Source organism: Mastigoproctus giganteus, chromosome 13, assembly GCF_048544385.1.
Source record: "Mastigoproctus giganteus isolate SK-2022 chromosome 13, ASM4854438v1, whole genome shotgun sequence".
NCBI classification, from domain to species: domain Eukaryota; kingdom Metazoa; phylum Arthropoda; class Arachnida; order Uropygi; family Thelyphonidae; genus Mastigoproctus; species Mastigoproctus giganteus.
The window spans coordinates 122,993,940-123,010,645 of record NC_143587.1 but is presented as its reverse complement, the minus strand read 5'-3'; the positions used below and the strand labels follow the sequence as shown (position 1 = coordinate 123,010,645).

At 36.4% G+C, this 16,706-nt stretch overlaps 1 protein-coding gene across 2 annotated transcripts in view; it reads right to left on the bottom strand.

The window, feature by feature from the left end:
• LOC150076411 (inactive dipeptidyl peptidase 10-like) overlaps window positions 1–16,706 on the bottom strand; it is a 1,373,013-nt gene that overhangs the window by 87,888 nt on the left and 1,268,419 nt on the right. For both annotated transcript variants that reach the window (XM_090387020.1, XM_090387021.1), the window contains exons 14-15: window positions 13,955–14,184; window positions 791–883 (exon numbers count right to left, since the gene is read on the bottom strand). In XM_090387020.1, the coding sequence (XP_090243146.1) occupies window positions 791–883; window positions 13,955–14,184 (323 nt within the window). The remainder of the gene's footprint in view (window positions 1–790; window positions 884–13,954; window positions 14,185–16,706) is intronic.

The window sequence follows — 16,706 nt, the reverse complement described above, 5'->3', positions numbered from 1 at the left end:
GCTCTTCAGATGAATAAAAATTCACCCCTACATTTAAATGCTACAAATTATAGACACAAAGAAACACTAAACATATTAATAGCATTTTCTTGAAGAAAATTTTGAGTGTACATTTATTTAACTTTTTTGTTATCAGTGGTGTCATGATTGTTTTATGATATCAACTGCATACAAAATCCTTTTATAACATGCCAAGATTAAAAAAAAAATTGATGCTTACTTCTCACTCATCACAGCTACAAAAATCAAAAAATTACTCTACACATTCTACTGATATCATCAGTGGTCACCTCTTCATGTTCCAACACGTGCATGCTTGTGAACATCATCCTTAAATGATAATTCAGATATACAACTTCACACTATTCCTTGGGTTCTTTATTTGTTTCTTGTGTGTCTACTGTTGAATTGTTATTTTTAGACATATTTATAACAAATATATGTCTAAAACATAAGTTTTAGACATATATTTGTTATAAATATGTCTAAAACTAGATGCTTTATGTCAGCCAAGACAAACAAAACTCTTCCAACACAAAATAACAGCTTTGACCAAATTACTAATCCACTATGCCCACAACTGAGCATTTTTCAGTTACTAATATTGATAAATAATTGTTTTTCCTTAGTTTTGAACTCTGCTTACTTTGTATGAAAATGGGAAAGTTTGTCGATTTGACTTTTCCAAACTGTTCACCAAAGTGATTGATTTTCATGGCTCAAAAAACTGACATCTACTTATGCTAATTAATATTGACGTTTTTAGATGAAACAGGTAAAAAGTACTTACTATAACCTTTGAGAGGAACTTGAAATGTCCTTATCTGGGGAAGTATTCTATGTTCTAACCTCTCTATTAAATCTGAATTCATATCAAGCATTACTGAAAAAATAAATAAATAAATAAACTCCATTAATACGTTGAGAGAAAAGGTCTTGCTGGTTGTTCATAATGGATTGATTGTGAATAACACTTAATTAGCATTATTCACAATCTTTAATTAAGTGTTAAATTAATTAACATTATTCACAGTGAATTTTTTGTACAAAGCACAACAATATTCAGAAATATCAGGCGCCTCCATAGCCAGGTGGGAAGGAGCAGCAGTGCGTAGCACACGCTTCTTGATTAGACCGGGGTTCGAGCCCGTGAGCCACCAAATACGGAGGATGCGGAAAGGTCAGGGAATGACCACCGCATATCCCGGAGCAATATGGCCTTAGTTGCTAATGCTCCTAAAAACCAAATAACAAACAAACAAACAGAAATATCATCAGAGTGTTAAGTAGTTCTATTGTGAAGAATATTAATTTTTGTAATAATTATTCAATGAAAAAAAAATTAATAAAAAGAGTAATCTTAATTTTTACATAATTTATGAAATGATTAGAATCAAAATATAACATATGGATGAGTCAATATACATTTATTCATAATATCTTTTAATTATTAAGAAACATATTTACTATAAAATATTTAAGGGCAAAGGCATCATGCTATGAAATAGCATGACTAACATATAAGGTAGTGCAAAAGCATCATTTTAATGTAGCCATCTACCAAAGTAGTCAAATTAATTAATTAAATCGACATCATTTTGGTTATATCTCATATTGTGAATGCCTTCACAACGAGTTGCCATGATATTGTACTATCTGAAATAAGTAACACTTCACCAGTGGAGAAGACTATGGTTATTTATTCTCAGCAGATATCACCACTCAGACCCATTTCAAAGCTTTAACTGCTGAAAATAAGTAAGAGTAGTCTTCTCCACTGGTGAAGTGTTACTTATTTCAGATAGTACAATATCATGGCATTCACAATATGAGATATAACCAAAACGATGCCAATTTAATTAATTAATCTAACTACTTTGGTAGATGGCTACATTAAAATGATGCTTTTGCACTAACCTATATAAAACATTTACTTTAATTATATCAACTTTTAACCCTTAGGGCTATAATAGGCGAGTGTCAGCTGGTGTCATGAATGCCTCCAAAATAGCAAACTACCGTAGCGCTCCTAATGTCGATCATTTCAAATTAGATGGGTGCTTCTCACTTTTCTATTCCCAGTTTGAAGTTGGATGTATAGTGTTGATTGAGAGTAGAAAGAGAAAACGACGATGGTGGATTCATCCAGCAAATTCAAATAAGTAAAAAAAAACAAGTTTTATATTGTTTGAAACACACAGAAGGTCTCCTGAGAATTTTTTTATTTTTATTTTACAGGGTTTCCACGAACTACTAATGTTAATCAGTTAAAAAAAAAATGCAGAAATCAATACCGAATCTATGAGGCGCCTCCGTGGGCAGGAGCAGCAGTGCATAGCCCATGCTTCTTGATTAGACCGGGGTACAAGCCCATGACCACCAAAATATGGGGGATGCAGAAAGGTCAAGGAATGACCACCGCATATTCCCGGAACAATATGGCCTTAGTTGCTAATGCTCCTAAAAATCAAATAACAAACAATAAAAACAAACCAAATCTATGACAGGTCAACTCCCACTAATTGAAATATTTCTGAAATGTTGTTTTCTTTGTTTGTAAAATTATTTTATTTCTACCTGCTATTCTTATTCAGGTTAAGATTAAGGTTAAGGTATTTGTAAGGCTTCGTATTTGTAAGACTTCGTGTCTTACAGAATTACTTTCGGTAACATAAAGATTAAGGTATTTGTAAGACTTCGTGTCTTACAGAATTACTTTCGGTAACATAAAGGGTAACTTCCTGTTTGATTTTACTGCACAGAACTTCTCAGAATAAAACACCTATGTTCCTGTCTTTCAGCCACTTGACATTATTTCCAGGTGGAATATTGAGAGTACTTTCCATCCTTTTGAATCAGAAAACATTCTCCACTACCTGCACTGTAATGGAGTACTTTTCATGCAATAAAGGATTGTTTGATTTTACGAATGTTCATGAGAAAACACCAGTTTTCAAAGTTTGTAATGCAGCTATCAACAGAAATATTTTCTTGAAATTTCGTTAGAAGGTCAAATATACATCCAGAAAAGGTCCTGTACCGATATTGCTCCCTAAAAACGATTACAATAAAGCAAACTTTTTTTTTTTTTTTTTTTATCAAATGCGCATTGCAATGTTATCACTTTTACACCAGCTTTTCCCAATAGATGAATTTCCTCAATTCTGTGTTGGTAGATGCAATACACATTTCAGAAAGGAAGTACAACCTTTTCGATTTTCAAAAACAACCCGTTGCAATTGTCATGTTTTTTATGCCAAGAAACAGTTGCATGCACTTCTTTTTTTCCCCCTGTATCACGCTGGCAACGACTCTGTACTTTGCAGCTTACTGCGTGCTTCCATTGCTCTCACAATACTTTTCAAAAAAAGAACAACACCGAAGTTATGTTTGCAACAAAAAGTTTTGAAAGAAGACAGAGACTGCACGTGGTTCTCATTTGTTAAAGCTGGCATCAGCCAAAAAAAACCCCCTCCATTCGTTTCAAACACCTGTCCAGATCAACCTTAAATTTATTTAGGCTATTAACTTCCACAACAAAAGACCGAAGTCTGTTCCACCAATCAACTCACTCAAACTACCCGTTGGCTAAAGGCAAATTCTACAACTCTTTCCTCAATTTGAATCTGTGCCCACTCAGGTTCTTAATTAGAGCAAGAGAAAGGAGCCCATCAGCATTCAGCTTGCTGAACCCAATCAAGGCCTTATACACCTCAATCGGATAACCTCGCAGGTGCTGCAATATGCAGAATTCAAGCCTTTCTTGAACAAAGGGGTAAGAGCACTACTTTTTTCTACTCATTCTAACAACTCTACATCCTTCCTAAAATGAGGCCTCCAGACCTGTACACCGTACTCTAGGTGTGAACTGACAATTGCCTTGTATAACGGGATAATCATCTCCATGTCCCTGCTAGCAAAATTCCTATATATCATTGACAAGACTCCATGACCTGCACTTCTCAGCGAGCTTCATATTTGACTGCACAATTACCCCCAGGTCTTTCCACTTCCCTGAGTGTAGTACCACACAGTTGGTACGTTTCTCTTCGGTTATTGCTACCCATATGCAGTACTTTGCATCTGTCAATGTTAAACTTTAGTTGCCACTTCTCAGCCCATTTCCCCAACTTATCTAGATCCAGTTGGAGTAGTTTACTGTTTTTAACAACCCTGCCAACCTTTGTATCATCTGCAAACTTAGACATTAAACCTGATATACTTTCATCAATATCATTGATAAATATAGCAAACAACAATGGGCCCTGGGAAACTCCACTAATAACATTGTGTCCATTGATTACCACTCTCTGTCTTCTCCCACTCAACCATCTCTTTATCCATTCTAGCAACTTACCCTTTTGCCATACCTCTCCAATTTGTACAGCAGTCTTCCATGTGCAACAGTATCAAAAGCTTTCCTGAAATCCAAGTAAAAGTAAAGTAAAGTGCAGCCATTATCAACCCACTGCAGGATGGAAGCCTCCTCAACAATTCATGCTGAGGGAAATGGACCATAATCTGCCACGCTGGTCCAGTGCGGGTTGGCAGATCGACCGTATTCAGCAGTCAGGGGCTTGAACCCAGGTCTACGCAAAGAGCGTGTGCTACTGCACTCCCGCTCCTGCCCACTCGGCTACGGATGATATCAAAATAATTTTTGGCATTCAGTTCCTTTGTGACCACATCACAGTATCCAATCAAATTGGTCAGACAAGACCTCCCTTTAACAAACCCATGCTGTGTCTTAACTATTACTGCAGTCTTGTCTAGATGATCCTGCTATGCTTCTTTAACCAGTGATTCCATTATTTTCCTCATAACACAAGTTAAACTAACAGGTCTATAGTTACTTGTGTCACCTTTTGAACTCACTTTGTGAATTGGTGATACATTTGCACACCTCCAGTCCATGAGGATCTCCCATAATTATGGCTAAGGGTTTGCTTACTTCCTTTGCTGCCTCCTTTAATATAACTGGATAGATCCCGTCCACCTCAGGTGTCTTTTTTATGTTTAACTTCAACAATTTCTCCTCCACTTTGCTCTCAGTTGTTACAAAATCACTTAGCTCCCTGTTAGGGTTTGATAAACTTCTGGAACTCCCCTCATTGAATAACTTCTCGTGTGTGAATGTAAATACAAAATACTCATTCGGTTTATCAGCTACCTGAGCATGATCATCTATCTATGTCAAGGGGCCCAATCTGATTCATCCCTTTCCTTCTAGAGTTTACATAAGTAAAGAACTCTTTGCATCCTTTGCCAAAGATTTCTTGTAATCTGCCATAGGCTTCTGTGTCATCTGATACTTTATATGCATCCCATACATTTTTCTTCTCTGCCACAAGCCTCATTAATTCATCTGACATCCATTTAGGTCTAAACCTTGAACAGTATTTCTTAGCTGGAATAAAAAGCCTAGAAGGCTTCCCATTTAGAACTCAATGTTGGTAACATGATCAGTTGATCCCACTATACAGAATTTAAAAACTGCCTGAGAACCCTGTAGTCACCTTTACAAAGGCAAAAGCCCTTCCCTTTAGCCTTGATGGTAGTTACATCTTTAAGTAATTTACACCAGTACATTGTGATCACTATCACCCAGTGGTTCCTTTATCTGCATATTCTTAATGCATGAATAATCACTGCTGATAATCAGATCAATAGTACTACTCCCTCTGGTTGCCTCTCGAACATTTTGCTGTAGAAAACAGTCATCCAATAAACCCACAAGTTCCAGTCAATATCTGAAAGTTAAAATCTTCCATTAAAAGACATTCTGATTTACTGCCTCGCTCTATTTCTCTGCATAATCGCTCATTATACTCATCAGATTCATTAAGCCTATAACACACACATTTACTCTCATTTTTTCTTTCCCAGTGCTTATGTCACAAAACAGACTCAACATTGCATTATCCACCAACATCAATTGGATGCTCTTCCTTAGATTTTATGTGTTTCTTATCTAACAGCATAACCCCTGCTCCCTTTCTGTACACATTTATTCCCCAAATTCCAATTCTGCACTGCATATGTCTGTGTGACACCACACCTCTGATATCCCAACAGTATCTGCCTTTGATGCCTTGATTAGCATTTCAAGCTCATCAAATTTATTAACTATACTCCTTGTATTGGTATACATGCACCTGTTTCTACTATTAGTCATTCTAACACAGCCCATGTATTTACTTGTTCCACTATGACTCCCAGCAGTCCTGGAAATCTCCATTGCCTTGCTTTACATGCTGCTGCTGATTCTATTAGAAGCAGTGCAAGAATCACTTTTGCCTCTGCCTGCAGCCACTGTTAACCTTTTAGTCTGTGTACCCCCCCCCCAAGCTAGCAGTTTACCAATCCACTTAACACTGCCTCAATAGCATCAGCAAATATTCTTACACCGTTTCTATTTAAGTGTACCCCATCCCTGTAGAAGCAGTCTCTCCTGTCAACAAGCACAGACCAGGCTGAAAAAAATTCTATCCCTTGAGCCTTGCACAATCTCTCCAGGGCAGAATTACAGGCAGTTTCACAATAAAAATTGACCTGTACTTGAGTATATCTGCAGATCTCTTACTCTTAATGTCATTAGTTCCAACACATACAACAATATCACCTTTTGTGCCCTTAAAAGATGATATCTGCTCTGCACCATCATGAACTTTTGCCCCTGGCAGACATACCCTGGGCCTGTTCCACCTATCCTTCTTGCATAATATATTCCCTGACAATAAGAGTCACCAACACTAACTAGTTCCTTTGGGACCAGTGCATTCTGCCTTGGAAATTGCCTCTGTGTTGCCTGATGCACAGGAGTAAGCTCTGCCATTGAACTAGGCAGCTAAGAGCTTGATGGGCCCCTCATATTAATTTCTTCGAGGGCATTTACCCTAACACTTCACGCTCTCATAAACACCCATCAGAATGCTGAGTTGTTGGCACCTTGCAAACACAAAGGCATCCTCCTTGGCTAGATCATGTCCTGTTTTAGAAAGGTCGACAAACATTTCACATAATTTTTGAGACTGTATTGCATTGGAGAATTGGCCTCTTTGTTTCTCCCCCGAGTCAGAGCATTCTTGCTAGTCTGTGATCTTTGCTTCGCAGATCTTGTCTGGGTCATGATTTCCGTTTAAATACAATTTAATAAGATTATTTTTGATTAATTTATAATACTATAATAAACTAACAGATTCCTAATTGAGTGCTTCGTGTATTACGCTATTACAGTGGTTTTCAACCTTTTTTTTAATAACGGCACCCCTACTCAATTTTCTGCCTCTTTGTTAGATCTCATTCTCTGTGTGTGTGTGTATATATATATATATATATACACAATATTAAAAAATATATGTTATTTATTACAATAACATAATTATAAAAATTTACATTTCATAATACAAATTATATATATACAGTATATAATTTTATTCTTTATATAGAGGCACTAAGTAAACATCAATTATAGATCACCACAAAATTAAAAAGATACTGTACACTTTTTTATAATGATATAAATTAAAAAATAATAAGTTTAAGTAACTTAAACCCAAATGATGTGGCACACCTTTTGAAAACCACTGCACTATTAGTTCGAGATATACAGAGTGTCTCAAAAATATTAGTACAAACATTTAGGGGAGGTAGGTAACATCTAAAGGAATGTGAATCGCATAGGAACCCATAACCAGAAATGGCGTGGTAGTCGCCGCACGAAGAGCATGCATCGATATACGAACTGTGAGCTGGCAGACATGCACCTAGTGTATGGATTAGCAGAGGGCAATGGACTAGCCGCTCATCGAATTTATGGAGAACGCTTCCCAGACAGACGTATACTGGACCACCATTTGTTTGCACATGTGGGTCATTTAGAGGTAACAGGAGTAGTGCGAGCAGACCATGTTTGACACAAACTCCCGCCATGGAAGAAAGTGTGTTGAATGCCGTCCAGAATAATCCTGCTACCAGCACACGTGCCGTTGCCTCTGCCTTAGGAGTGTCTTGTTGCAGTGTACATCATGCCTGGCACAACGATTCCTAACACCCCTTTCATTTTCAAAGGATTCAGTTACTGATCCCCCAAGATCATCCTGCACGTGTGGTTTCTCCAAGAAAGTGTTCAAGACTTGAATTTTCCAGCCTATATTTTGTTCATGGATGAGGCTTATTCAATCAGCTCATGTGGCACAACATCACTTCGCAATAAATGTGTGGGCAGGTATGGTCAGCGACTGCTTAGTTGGCCCATACCTGTTACCATCCCGCATGAACTCTGCTAAATATCAGATCTTTCTTGAACAAGTTCTACCAGGGTTACTTGATGATGTTCCAGCAAATGTGAGAGGCAACATATCATTTCAACATGACGGGGCGCGTGACCATTTGAACAGGCGTTTTGGGCTTCGATGGACTGGCCGTGGTGGACCCTGGCCCCCACGCTCACCTGATTTATCGAGCATTGATTTCTTTCTGTGGGGGGGCCACTCAAATCTATCGTGTATGAATTGCCTGTGGAGACGGAAATGGATCTCGTGGCGAGACTCGTCTGCGCTGCTGCTACTGTCAAAGAAACTCCAGGTGTGTTTGACAGTGTCTGCCAATCCATGCTGCGTCGGTGTCACGCATGCATCACGTCTCGTGGTGGAACCTTTGAGCATCTGTTGTAATGAAACCATCATCATGAAATGCATCCATCTCGTACTCCATTGTTAATATTAGGTCAAATAAATGTTTGCCACTAATTACTGTCTTGTGCCTCTGCTACTACTTTCCGGTGACGTTTCCGGTTATGAGTTCCTATGCAATTCACATTCCTTTAGATGTTACCTACCTCCCCTAAACGTTTGTTCCAATATTTTTGAGACACCCTGTATATATATGTTATGCTATTTCTTATCGACTACAATATGGTGGCTGGTTCAATAATATTGGTGTCAATACCGGGAGTCGTAACTTACAAAAATCGCTAGTTAAATTCAAAATAAGAAGCTAATGAACTCTATTAAACCTATTTAATATCTCTGTAAAACACAATGTAGTATATTAATTAACAAAGAATACGGTAAAAATTAAAAATACTTATCCCTTTACAGCAGCCAAAGATCCACCCCGACTGTTCTCCTCCATGACTAGAGTGCCCATTAAGAGATTATCTCCCTTCACTTATGAATGCCGAGCTTGATGCATAATTGGCATTAAAACTCAAAATTACCACCCAACTGAACGTATATACTATTTATATAGAAAGGTTTAAATCTGTTTCTTAATCCATTATTCCCCAATGGATTTCAAAGAATATCTTGGGAGATTGCAAATTTAAAATTAAAATAGTCTCAAAAAGAAGAAAACAAAGCTGCCTATTATGAATAAGGGGATTACAGAATGGTCATGGTTTGTTTTTTTTTTCCCTCAAAAAATTAATAAATAAAACTGAGTGGCCAGAAGTAAAAAGTTAAGAAACACAGGTCATATTAAAATTAGTGATTGGCATAATCAAATATATGTAAATTAGGTGACTGACAGTGGAGAGATTTTATCTGATGTTATCAAAATTAACGATAAAGTGCTATTACCATTAATAGTACAGATCAAACCTAACACACACACATATATATAGCGCAACCACTGGAGATAACTTTAATACCCATATTATAGCCTCAATTTTTTAGCATAATACATTTTATATATATTTACCAATGCTTTATAAGGAAACACTATAAAATATTAAAGGTTATATCATTCAGTACATAATTCTTAATAGTAGTCCAATGCAATAAATGAAGATAATCATTGTAACTCTGCTTGCTATCACCTTATTAATATTTTCAAGCATCTTGTTAATTTGTGGTGCTCTTTCCTTCACGGGTCACCGGCCTTCTGTTTGTCAATTGTTTTCCCACTGTTCACAGAGGCTGCAATTTCTTCCTCGCTCAGGTAATGCACAACTGGAGCTTCTGCATCAACCTTAATCCAAGCAGCCATTACTTCTTGTTCTGAAAATGCTGCTAATTCCAGGTTATTATTAGTGATCTCATTTTTTCCAGGAGTTTTCAGTTGCTGATGAGCTTACTTTCTCCCATGTTAATCTAACACTGTATGCAACATCTTTCAGTATTAATGTTTTCATAAATTGTAGAACTTGAATTTCTGAGGTCACCACAATAATGGGCTGAATTAGTGCAGTTGTATTATTTGATAGAAACATGACCTTGATCTTGCCATCTTTCGATTTCAGGACATCAACTGAAGGATGAGCCAGGCAGTGATCCAACAGTAACACAGCCTTTTCTTCAAGTTTTTTTGGAAAGCAAGTGGTATCTCACTGATGGTACAAACGCATTTTCAAACCATGAAGCAAAAATATCACTCATCATCCAAGCATTTTTGGAGTAATTTTTATAAACCACAGGGCAGGACTTTGACCTTTACTGATGATTTAGCTTGTGATTTCCAGTCTTGTTTGAGGAAAGTAATGCCCACTTCGTAGGGTGCCTTTTTAATATTTAGTGACTTGTCAGGGAGAAGTTTATAGTACAACTGTTCATTTGTGAATTCACCATCTTGAAATACCTCTGTATGCAGATTTGCCTACAAGATATCCCACAACAAGCCACCCTTCAAAAGCTTTAAATGTGTTATCATCTCTACCAAGTTTAAGTGCCTGTGATTTCAAAATTACCACATTTATCGGTACTTATTCACTATGCTTCTATAAAAACAACTTGTATAATCATTGGTCCACATCACTGTTTTCACAAAATCTAGTTTTCTTTCTTTGGAGGTCTACTTCATCTTCTATGGTGTCTATGAATGAATGCAATTTTTCTTTCATCTAACTGTGAATCATTCCCTCTGGAATTCAACATTCACAAAATATAATGCATTTTGTTTTACCATTCTGTGTAGTTTTTAATATTTGTAATCTAATAGCTATTTTTAACTCAGTTTTTTATGCTGATTTCAGAAATGTTATCCATTTTTTCACAAATCACTTAAGTTTGATTGTCTGTAAAATTTGTCTGTAATGATTGGTATTACTGAATGCATTAAGTTAGGAGTAAATGCTGGGAATGTGTAAACTAAATCTTCACATATTGGTAATGCTGCCTTCAGTCATTTGTTTCTTGATCTTGTGAGCCCAATTTTTTTTAAGATTATCGTATCAAACTTGTGCTGAAAAATGAGTGAAACATCTTCACTTGAACAATCTGAAATCTTTTGTTATATTCATGGAAGTTGTGTAGTTCTCAAGCAATGAAAATATATTACAGAATTTGTAAAAAAAGTTTGTATTGCGCTTATTTTGGAGTGAAACTGTGACGAATATAAACAATGTGCTCCACATAAAGTTTGCTGAACCCATGTCAAAGCATCGAGATAGTGATAAAAAGAAGATTGTGCCATTTTCAATTCCCATGATTTTGCAGGAGCGTATAAACTATTGTGCTGACTGTTATTTTTGCTTAGTTAATGTAGAGGGATACAATGCAGAGTAAGAAGGGCATTGTGTATCTTAATATTCCATCTGCCATAAGACCAGTCCCCACATGGAGATAACTTGCCACTTATATTGGATGTTGTTATATATGTTATTTTTTGGTTTTTAGGAGCATTAGCAACTAAGGCCATATTGCTCTGGGGATATGCGGTGGTCATTCCCTAACCTTTCTGCATCCTCCTGCCCACCTGGCTACGGAGGTGCCTACTTATATTGTAGCAGCAGAGAGTGCCGAAAGTGAAGCTTCTGAGGTCTACATTCCTGGAGACATTGAGTCCAGTCCTGACTGCAGCATAGTCTCAATGATCTGGCAAGAGATTTAAGTTTACCACAGGAATCTGTAAAACTATTTGACTAAGTCAAAAAATCTTCTGGCACATAGGACAATTCTATAGTTTTTTGCAGTAATATAAATTACTTAATGAACTAATTCCTAAATAGTTCATTAAGTAATTAGTTACAATCCTACACAGTGGAGACTTTTTATTGGCTCATCAAAGAGGAGTCTTAAAGGTGTATTGATCCATAATGGAAACAAATATGGTCCAATTTCAGTAGATCACTCTGTGCATTTGAAGTAAGAAAAAAAAAAAAAAAAAAGGTAAACTGCAGCCATTATCAACCCACTGCAGAATGGAAGCCTCCTCAACAATTCATGCTAAGGGAAATGGACCATAATCTGCCAGGCTGGTCCAGTGTGGGTTGGCAGATCGACCGTATTTAGCAGTCAGAGGCTTGGCTTGAACCCCAGTCTACTCAAAGAGCATGTGCTACTGCACTCCCGCTCCTGACAACTCAGGTACGGAGGCCGCTTGAAGAAGTTGTTGACAAATATTACATATGAAGAACATAGTTGGTTGGTCTGTGCTGACTTTAAAGTGATAGGCATATTATTTGGACAGCAGTTTCACTCACACAAAAATTCCTTGCTTTTTATGTGAGTGGGGCAGTTTGTTGCCTGGATCAAAGAACAGGTCATAAACCACTGGTAGACCCCAAAACTGTCCTCCTTCCACCCTTGCACATCACACTGGGTTTTATGAAAGCTTTACCTCAAGAAGGTCCCCGCTTCAACTACCTTTGTATTAAATTCCCATTGATCATCCAAGAGAAGATATTTTTGTTGGAGCGAGATTTTGAGGGAACTGTGAATAAAAGAGAAACACAAGCATGGATTAGCTTCAGGTCTGTTGCTGAGAACTTCTCAGGGGACTATAAGAATATAGTTGAAAATAGGTTGGCAAACTTCTAGAAACTGGGCTGCAACATTTTATACTCCCACATTGACTACTTTCTAGAAAGCAATACTGAAGAACTAGGTGAGAGTTTTCAACAGATGAAATGTCAACATGACGGCTGACTATTACTGGATGCTGAAAAGGGACTTGCAATAAAATCAAAGAAATACCATTGTAGATCAGTTTTAAAATGAGAGGTGGGTGTCTATTGGACTCTTTATCACATTGCTCTTTTTAGTAGTGTTTTCAACATGTATTTAAATGTAAAAGTAGCATTTTGTTATAAATTCTGCCAAAATTAATAAAAATTTGTGAAAAATCAAATTTTCTTTCATGGACTTTGAAGAAACCTGATATGATGGAAACCAGCATTAGAAAATTATTCAGAAACACCCTTTTTTGAGAAAACATCAGGAAATTTTTCTTCAAATGTAAAATTTATTTATTTTTTTGGCAACATTAATAAATGTTGATTTATTAATTTTGCCATTTATTTATTTCTGATGTCTTAGAATTTACCATGTTTCGAGAAAATTAACTCAAAACCAAACTGTCTGGCCTATCATAATGTCAGCCAAAGTGAAGTCACTTGTCAGTTCATGTATATATTTGTCTAGTAGTGTTTGCTATCCTAAGTGTAACTTCTAGTTGAAGAAAGGCTATCATGTGCTACTGTTCACAAAAATTTGCCGAATATAACTAATGTGATTAACTCGACAAATGGTAGCCATATTCCCCTCCAGAGCTGGCTGTTTATAATTAGTGTTCCACTGATATACTCTGTTATTTCATCTCTAGCTGAGAGGACAAATTGGGTGTCTACAGTAATTAGTCTCTGACAAGTCCTGTTGTGTACAAAAATTACTTTGAAACTGAATATATCAAAGCAAATATACATCTAATTTCCCCTCTAGGATATAAAGTAGATACAGGTATGTACAGTATTAACTTTTTCCAGATTCCAACATGAAATTGATAGTTCTTTGAACATATTACCTTTTTTCATAATTCATTTTGGGGATATGATCATATGAAGGAAAAGGCATATTAAATCAAGGCTGCAGTATGTATATATCCAGGCAATGGTTCCATTCAATCACTGTTAATGCCAATTTCATAATTGATTATGCCCATCACTAATTAAAAAATACAAATCATATAAGAGTAAAAGCAAAAATATATTGAAAGTTATGAAACACAAAATACTTACTGTAGGTATCATTATAAACAGATCGAATTTCTACTTTTGGAATGCCAGGACCCAAACACTCAAAAACATAATAATCCGAGGTGGGATTAAATATGGCATTGTTGTAGAGGCACATATCATTTTCATCACAAGTTAAACACTTTTTTATGCTTCCATATTTAATTTTTCTGTCTGATATAGAATACAGGTGCCTTTCTCCAGGTCTGTTTTCCTTTGTAGATAAATAATATCTATGGAGGGAAAATACAAAAAAGTTAAATTTTAAATTTCACAATAAAGATTCCAAACAAGTTACTGTGAAATTATTGTAGTCTATCAAACGTGTATAATGAGAGTTACCTTATTAATATAAGTTCTCTCTAACTTATATTAATAATCCATAGTATTACACTGACATGTAAAGCTTTTCTATTTTAATTACTTCACTATAGCATTTCAGAATTTTGTGTTTTCTGTCTTATTAATTTTTTCTTATACCAAAAAAAATATTCAATTTGAAATTATCAAATATAAATAAAAGTACTTTATTTATAAATAACCATACATAATTAATAAAGAATGGTATGTTGTTAAGTCTCTTGCTAAAAATGCAACCTACAGTGGTGGACAAAAAAACTACATCACCTTAAAAAAAGTAACATTTGTAGTGAAACGTATAAGATATTGTTTGATTACAGTCATTTTGTTTGTCACAAAGCAAAGTTATTGTATCAGATAATGCTTCTATTGCATCAGCCATTTATATAAATATGGCATTGGAAGGGTGTGCATGGTTCCATATGTTCAGTTGACACCAAGAAAAAAAAGTGTAGCTGTTGCTCTGTCCCAGGAAGGGGTTTTGATGCCAGCGCCAAGCAATACTAGGTGGTATATGACTCTCAGCATCTGGTGAAATACCACTACTCATCTCGCGCCCCTAATTATTTGCTCTATGGTTCCTTTCACTTCAAGGGTGGTACTTATGTACATTTTGTTGTTGTTTCTTTGGACTTAAATGGCACAAGAGCAGCTAGACATTAATGCACCTAATCTGCATGAAAAGTGCCATACAGATTTTTTGACTAATTTTTAAAGCACATTATAGCATCAAATCCTTTACAGATATACCTTGACTACATTTGGGCTATAGCGCGAGGCATACTTATTGTAGAAAATGAGTTAAAGGTAGCTTGCCTGTCAATGCCGAGTATGGGACAGTCAATAAATAGATGTTGAGCTGTGTATTACAGTTTGGATAATATGTGGGATTGGTAGCGTTGAATAGGTGCAGATGAGTTAGGTAGGTATGACCTATCCATAGTCTAGCAAGTATAACTTCTTGTCTGTTATCTTTGAGCTGGATTTTCATGATTTCAGGTCTTTCTTTATATGGAATAACTTGTTGTTAGTTTGGTTTCCCAGATTTGCTGCCACTTTTTTGTATATTGCTATTTAATAATAATTTGTAATCTGAGAATGGTAGTACACTGAAGGAAGGATGAATAATATATCTTCCAGTTTTGGCAGTGAAATCTGCACCCTCATTTTTCAGGATATTGCTATGACCAGGGATCCAGCATAACTTACCTATTTTAATTTAATTTGGTTAGACTATCCTTGATCTGCCTGAATAATGGATTATCATTCTTTCTCTTCCATTGTATGGCTTAAATTGCACTGATTAAATCTGTGTATATGATAGTGAGCGTGATGTTGTTGATCATGTGAAATTTAAAGTTATGATAATTGCACAGTGCTCTGCAGTAAAGCAGCTGCTGCATTCAGCTAGAAGTTTCTTAGCTATGATAACATGACTATCAGCATTAGATCCATCTGTGTACATCGGCGTGAACTGTGCATATTGGGCTGTCAATGATGCACGCAATTGTAATGTGTTCTGTTGAAGGTGATAAATCACATGGTGGTACATCCAGGGAAGCACTGTACAAGAAACAGTGGGTTGTATATCATTTAAGTTGAATTTCCAATCAGTAAGTGTAGACTGAAAACATATCCCTGTTGGTGGGATGGTTATGGTAGGCTCTGTAAAGGTTTCCCCATTTGGGGAGAAAAGTAGTTTCCAAGTTCGGTGATTTCACTGTCCATGAGTTTTGCTGCACAGCTCTTACCAAATGATTTTCTTTGCATAAATATTAGGGAAGTTTATGGCTTCAGCATAGAGGCTCTGGATCAGATGATTCATCTCTGGGTGAATGGCACATACCAAGTGCAAGCAGAAGGCCACTGTGACATATAGAATCAAACCACCAAATGGTGGCTTGATTCTATGTGTCTTTTGGTCTAGCAGAACTGCAGACTTCAGTGGCATAGATGCAAAGTGGCTTCTATAGCCGAGTGGTCAGGAGATAGACCAGAGTTCAAGCCCCTGACTGCTAAATACAGTTAATCTGCCAACATGCACTGCACGAGCATGATAGATTATGTCCATTTTCCTCATCCTGAATCATTGAGGAGGCTTCCATCTTCCAGTGGATTGATAATGGCTGCAGTTTTACAGATGTGATAGTGTAAATTGGTCAGAAACCCATATCATGGCTGATAGTACTTTTAGATGTTCAATTTTTCCATCTGTGTACATGCAAAGCAGAGGATTTTTATATGCTCGAGGATATTACACCTAGGAAGTGGAAGCTAGAAACTATAGGGATTAATTAATAGTCCAATCAGAGTTTTGGGTCTGGATGTAGTTAAGTTTTTTCATACAAAATGTATCCCAATAGTCTTTCGAGATTAGCATTAGTTGAGGCATATG